The sequence below is a fragment of the Dipodomys ordii genome, unplaced genomic scaffold (genome assembly GCF_000151885.1).
Source record: "Dipodomys ordii isolate 6190 unplaced genomic scaffold, Dord_2.0 Scaffold180, whole genome shotgun sequence".
Lineage (NCBI taxonomy): Eukaryota > Metazoa > Chordata > Mammalia > Rodentia > Heteromyidae > Dipodomys > Dipodomys ordii.
In genome coordinates, this window is record NW_012267396.1 from 1,523,072 (window position 1) to 1,529,683 (window position 6,612).

The 6,612-nt window shown below is 54.8% G+C and overlaps 1 protein-coding gene across 1 annotated transcript in view; it reads left to right on the top strand.

Moving 5' to 3' along the window:
- Nucleotides 1–6,612, top strand: part of LOC105999103 (lysosomal alpha-mannosidase-like) — a 17,502-nt gene that overhangs the window by 838 nt on the left and 10,052 nt on the right. The window contains exons 2-9 of the mRNA XM_013034009.1: nucleotides 136–238; nucleotides 313–486; nucleotides 681–874; nucleotides 2,617–2,749; nucleotides 3,261–3,406; nucleotides 4,817–4,933; nucleotides 6,271–6,356; nucleotides 6,458–6,602. Of these exons, the coding sequence (XP_012889463.1) occupies nucleotides 136–238; nucleotides 313–486; nucleotides 681–874; nucleotides 2,617–2,749; nucleotides 3,261–3,406; nucleotides 4,817–4,933; nucleotides 6,271–6,356; nucleotides 6,458–6,602 (1,098 nt within the window). The remainder of the gene's footprint in view (nucleotides 1–135; nucleotides 239–312; nucleotides 487–680; nucleotides 875–2,616; nucleotides 2,750–3,260; nucleotides 3,407–4,816; nucleotides 4,934–6,270; nucleotides 6,357–6,457; nucleotides 6,603–6,612) is intronic.

A 6,612-nucleotide genomic window follows, 5' to 3' on the forward strand; every position in this document is an offset into this window, starting at 1 on the left:
TGGGAGGGCCGGCCGCCTCTCCGGGCCTCGCCGGCTCCGAGGCCGTCGTTGTGGAGCTCGGGGCTTTGCCTGTGGCCTGGCCTGGCTCGTGCTGGCGGGCCCCTGACGGCCCGTGTGTGTTCGGGTCCCCTGCAGACGTGTCCCCCGGTGAAGCCGGACATGCTGAACGTCCACCTCCTGGCCCACACGCACGACGACGTGGGCTGGCTCAAGACCGTGGAGCAGTACTTCTACGGCTGTGAGTAGGGCGGGCGGCGGCCCCCCCCCCCCGGGCCCGGCCTCGGGCTCTTCCCCACGTTGCTGTGTCCACAGTCCGGAACGACATGCAGCACGCGGGCGTGCAGTACATCCTGGACTCGGTGCTCTCCGCCCTGGCGGCCGAGCCCTCCCGGCGCTTCGTCTACGTGGAGATGGCCTTCTTCTCGCGCTGGTGGCGCCAGCAGACCAACGCGACGCAGGAGACCGTGCGGGACCTGGTGCGCCAGGGTGAGTGGCCCGAGGAAGCGAAAGAGGAAGCGGAAAAGGAGGCCGAGCCGCCTCCGAGGTCTTGCAGCCGTGCCCAGCCGTCTCCGCACTGCCGCGGCCGTGCGCGCGTCCAGTCCCAGCCCCCCCCAGCGGGAGCGCCCCTCTCCCCTTCCCCGACCGCGGACCCGCGCTCCTAGCTCCACCTCTTGGCTCAGGACGCCTGGAGTTCGCCAACGGCGGCTGGGTGATGAACGACGAGGCGGCCACCCACTACGGCGCCATCGTGGACCAGATGACCCTCGGGCTGCGCTTTCTGGAGGACACGTTCGGCAGCGACGGGCGTCCCCGCGTGGCCTGGCACATCGACCCCTTTGGCCACTCTCGGGAACAGGCCTCGCTGTTTGCTCAGGTGCAATCCTGACCTCTCTGGCCCGCACTGGCTCCTCCCCGGCCGTCAGGCCCCGCCCTTCCCCTGCCACATCCGCCGGGAGACCCTGGCCTGCTGAGCCCCCCCCCCCTCATGCAGTCCTCCAGTGTCCAGTTGTTCCCTCCGCCCTCACCAGGCTGCCCAGGGGTCTGGTCACCCTCCGCCCGCCAGGACTGTGGTTGCACTCCAAGCCGCGTGGCACGCGCAGACCCAGCCTCCTTAATGGGCTGGGGTCTTGGCTGAAGCGGTGGACTGCCTGCTTAGCTGGAGTTCCAGCTCAAGCAGTTCACACCCCAGTACCTCAAAAAACAAACGGCTCCATCCTGAAACCAGCTCCCATTCCTGTCCCCTGACCCACCATGCTTCAGGCTCAGGCTGGAGGAGGAAAGCCTCCTGTCAGCTATTATTTTTGGTGGTTGCAGGGCTTGAACGATGTCTCTGAGCTCTTTTGCTCAAAGCTAGGGCCTCTTTTGGTTTTTGAGTGGTTAATTGGAGATAAGAATCTCCTGGGGACTTTTGTGGCTTCCAATCGGGATCCTTTGATCTTAGCCTTCTGAGTTGGTAGGATTACAGGTGTAGGTGCGAGCCACCAGGGCTTAGTCTCCTTTCAGCTTTAACTGAAGGGCAGGGATGGGTCTGGCCTACTCCCTCTCAGCTGCCCTGCAGAATCTTCTGGTCCTTCCCAAGCACAGACACCTTGCCACGCAAAGTTGTGCATGCCTGCTGTCCGAGCACTTTTTTTTTGCCAGTCATGGGGCCTGAACATGGGCGCTGTCCCTCAGCTCTTCAACTCCAGGCTAGCGCTCTACCACTTGAGCCATAGCGCCACTTCTGGCTTTTTCTGTTTATGTGGTGCTGAGGAATTGAACCCAGGGCCTCATGCATGCAAGGCAAGCGCTCTACCACTGAGCCACCTTCCTAGCACTCTTGAGGCAGAGGAAGATCATTAATGTGAGGCCAGTAAAGACTGCATAGCCAGATCTATTCTCAAAAAGAAAGAAGCAGAATGAAGCCAGGCACTGGTGGCTCACCCCTGTCATCCTAGCTACTCAGGAGGTTGAGATCTGAAAATTGCAGTTCAAAGCCAGCCTGGGCAGTAAAGTCCATGAGACTCTTATCTCCAATGAACCACCAGAAAACCTGAAGTGGTGCTGTGGCTCAAGTGGTAGAGGGCTCACCTTGAGCTGAAGAGCTAAGGGACAGTGCCCAGGCCAAGAGTTCAAGCCCCACAACCAACCCCCCCCCAAAAAAAAAAGCAAAATGAAGATTGGGCTTTGCTCATGCCTGTCATTCTAGCTACTTGGGAGGCCTGCCGTTCTAAGCCTGCCAGGGCAAACATTACTGAGACCCATCTCAACGAATAAACTAGGTATAGTGCTTCACGTCTGTAATCTTAGCTAAGAGAGAGACAAAGGTAGTTTGAAGCCAACAGGGACAAAAAGGGAAAGGAGGACTCTACCAAAAAAATGAATGCAGCAAAAAAGGGCCTGGTGGCATGGCTCAAGCGGTAGAGTGTCTGCCTGGCCAGTGCAAGGCCTGGAATTCAGAGCTCCATCCTGCAGAGCCAGCAACTCTACCCTCACAAAGAACAAAACTCCCAAACTGGAAGCCTCCTAAGTTTCAGTACTTAGTTTCTGGCTCACATCCACCCTTCCCAAGGGGAGCTGGGTGGTTGGAGGCTGGGCGTGTATTGATTCATCTGTCCCCTCGCACCCCACTCCCAGATGGGCTTTGATGGCTTCTTCTTTGGGCGGCTTGATTATCAAGACAAACAGGTGCGGAAGGGAAAGCTGGAGATGGAGCAGTTGTGGAGGGGCAGCAGCAGCCTGAAGCCACCCACTGCTGACCTCTTCACAGGTGAGGGGCCGGTGTGGGGGCAGGGCTGTCACAGGGCCCCAAGCAAGAGAGGCTCCTGGGCTTGACTTACTGATCTGTGAATACTGTCCTAAGACCATTAATCATTAAGCAGGTGTTCTGCCTCTGGAGAACTCTTTTGTACTGGGGCCTGGAGGAGATTGGGAAGTTTGCAATAGGAGACTGTTCTCCATCTGACACTGGCCTGTCACCCCCAGGGACTTGGGAGTGGGAGGCACCAGTAGGAGGGTGGTGGCCCAGACCAGCCAGGGGATAAACTGAACTCCTACGGCTAAAGGAGGCAACGCAAAAGGGGCTAGAGCTGTGACTCAAGGGGTGGAGCGGCTGCCCGGCAAGCGCGAGGCCATAGGTTCAATCCCCACAATCGTCAAAAGAAAAAAGAAATCTTCAAATGACTTGTGCCCACGAGCCTCCATTTTCCTTCTGCAGCGGGCCTTCCTGGCGGTGAAGCCCATCGAGCATCTCCCTCCCCTGAACCTAGTGTGGCTTACAGGTGTGCTCCCCAACGGTTACAACCCACCAAAAAATCTGTGCTGGGATGTACTGTGTGCAGACGCGCCTGTGGTGGAAGACCCCCAAAGCCCAGAGTACAACGCCGACAAGCTGGTCCAGTACTTCCTAAAATTGGCTAAGACTCAGGTAACTCCTGCATCCAGGACTTTGGGGGAGGTTGTAGAGCATACACCGAGGCCTTTCCACAGCCCAAGGGGTAGGAGGAGGGAGACCAAGTGTTACCATTCCACTCACCACCACCATGGCCGCCTCCTTCATGGCGTGTAAAACAGTGTGGTAGCTGGACATGGCGGTGCATGCCTATAATCCCAGCTACTTCAGAAGCAGAGATGGGAGAATCAAGGTTCAAGGCTGACCAGGGCAAAATTCTGGGACCCTATCTAAAAAAACAAGCTAAAAGCAAAAAAGGGTGCTGGTTCCAAGTGGGAGTGGACCAGGAGAGCATGAGGCCTTGAGTCTGTCCCTTGTACTGTTAAAATAGCAACAACAAATTTTAAACAAGTTGGGTGATAGTGGCTCATATGTAATCTTAGCTACTCAGGAGGCTGAGATATGAGGATCATGGTTCAAAGCCAGTCTAGGCAGGAAAAGACCATGAGCCAGAAGTGGAGCTGTGGCTCAAGTGCTAGAGCATCAGCCTTGAATTCAGGCCCCGTCCTGGCACACAAACACATACTGAAACACCCCCAAAACATAGCACAGTGATGTGGTGGCCTTAGCTGTGTTATGGGTCCACGAGACCTACGTGAATACCACTGGCTATTATTACTTCTGTTATTATTTGTTGGTTGTTGGCCTTGAATTCAGGGCCTGGGAGCTGTCTCTGAGCTCTTTTGCGCAAGGTTAGCACAATATCACTTGAGCCACAGATGCACTTTTGGTTTTTGAGTAGTTAACTGGAGATCAGAGTCTTAAGGGGGGACTCTTCCACCTGGGCTGGCTTTGAACTGAGATCCTCAGATCTCAACCTCCTGAGTAGCTAGGATTACAGCTCTGAGCCATCCAGTGCCTAGCCTTCTGGCTTTTTTTTGGGGGGGGGTCCGGTTGTGGGCCTGAACTCTGGGCCTGGGCGCTGTCCCTCAGCTCTTCAGCTCAAGGCTAGTGCTCTACCACTTGAGCCACAGCGCCACTTCCGGCTTTTTTCCTTTTTGCTTATGTGGCACTAGGGAATCGAACCCAGGGCCTCATGCATGCAAGGCAAGTGCTCTACCCCTGAGCCACCTTCCCAGCCCTGGCTTTTTTTTTTTAAACCTATGTTCCTATGGCCCCATGTATATTTCTTGAAATCAGGTCTTTACCTTTGGGCAAGCCCTGTAAAACAGGCACCACACTGTCATTTAGTTCCCTCCTACCCTCTAGATAGGGTCTCATGATTTTGCCTTAATCCATGACCCTCCTACCTCTGCCTCCCAAGTAGCTGGGAATACAGGCATGTATCACCAGGCCCCACTCCTCTATATATTCTTGGCCATGTAGAGAACCAGCTAGACATAGGAGGTCCGGGACTCTGGTTTGAGGACTCCCTTTGGTCTCCAGGGCCAGTACTACCGCACCAAGCACACGGTGATGACCATGGGCTCTGACTTCCAATATGAGAAGGCCAACTTGTGGTTCGAGAACCTGGACAAGCTCATTCGGCTGGTCAATGAACAGGTGAGTGTGCCCGCCCTGTGGTACCTGTGCGCATGTGTGAGAATCACCTTGCTATCCCTGGACCTTTGTAAGTGTCTAAGTTTTAAAGAGAAAAGGGTGGCTTTGGTTTACAGAGCTGGAGGTGCAGCGTGTGATGGGATGTCCCAGCACTTCTTGACATGGTGGGAAGGGCAGATTTTTTTTGGGGGGGGAAGGAAACGGGGATGGTTCTGGTGGTTGAACTCAGTCTAGTACACTTTCTTGCCTAGGCTGGCTTTGAACTGGGATCCTCATGTCTCATCTTCCTGAGTAGCTAGAATTACAGGCATGAGCCACTGGCACCCAGTTGAGGGGCAGTGATTTTAGGCATGAAACTTGAACATTTTAGAGTTCTGGTAACCTGGGGAGAAGTCCTAGACACAGACTTTCAAGGCTATTGAAGGGGAAGGCTGGGATTATGGCTCAAGTAGTGTAATGCCTGCTTGGCTTGAGTTCAAGCCCTGGTATTGCCAAAAAGAAAAGAATGCCTAATGATAACTCTGTGTGTGTGTATGCTTGTATTTGTGTAAATGTGTGTATACACCCGTAGGAATTCCTTCACACAAATGTTTCTTCAGCACCTGTAGTACACTGGGTACAACATGAGCATGGAGGTTGCCTTGCTTCTTTACCTCCCTGAAGCTCAGAGTGAGGCCCCAGGTAGGGCATGGTGGTTCATATCTGTAATCTCAGTTATGGGAGAAACGGAGGTTGGAAGATTTTAGGAAAATTGTTGTGCCTGCCCACCGGGCAAAAAGTGTAAGATCCAATCTGAAAAAGAAACTAAAAGCAAACTGATGAGGAGTGTGGCTCAATAGAGCAACGAAATCCAGGACTGCCAAAGAGAAAAATATATAAATAAATAAGCCTTCATTCATAATAGAAGTCACATCATGTAGGTAGTTGAGTGATAGTGTGCTTAGCATGCTCAAGGCCCTGGGTTCTAGACCCAGCATCACCCCCAAAAAGAAAGAAAAACAGCCAGCCGTACTTGATCCAACACGGGTTGTTCACACCTGTAATCCTAGCTACTCAGGAGGCTTAGCTCTGAGAATCCCAGTTCAAAGCCAGCCTGGACAGGAAAGCCCACAAGACTCTTATCTTCCAATGAACCAGAAAAAAACAAAGTGGAGCTGTGGCTCCAATGGTAAAGCCCCATCCTCGAGGGAAAAAGCTTAGAGACAGTGCCCAGCCATGAGTTTAAGCCCCAGTGCTAGCACGTGCATGTGGGGGTGTATTTAGCGAACACACTCCTGGGAGCAGCGCTGTCCACACGGGCCCTGCCCCGAGGCCAGAGGTTCACATCTGTCTCCCTCCAGCAGCAGGTGAACGGGAGCCGCGTCCATGTTCTCTACTCCACTCCTGCTTGTTATCTCTGGGAGCTGAACAAGGCCAATCTCACCTGGTAATTGTGGTGCTGTGGGGGTGGGCTGCGGGGCTGGGCAGCAGGGGGGTGTGGGCAGCCCGGCGGGCCGCGCTCCTGCCCTCAGAGCCCCGGCTGTGCAGGTCGGTGAAGGAGGACGACTTCTTTCCCTACGCCGATGGCCCCCACATGTTCTGGACCGGCTATTTTTCCAGCAGGCCGGCTCTCAAACGCTACGAGCGGCTCAGCTACAACTTCCTGCAGGTGGGAGGGCGCGGGGCGCGGGAGGTGGAGGAGG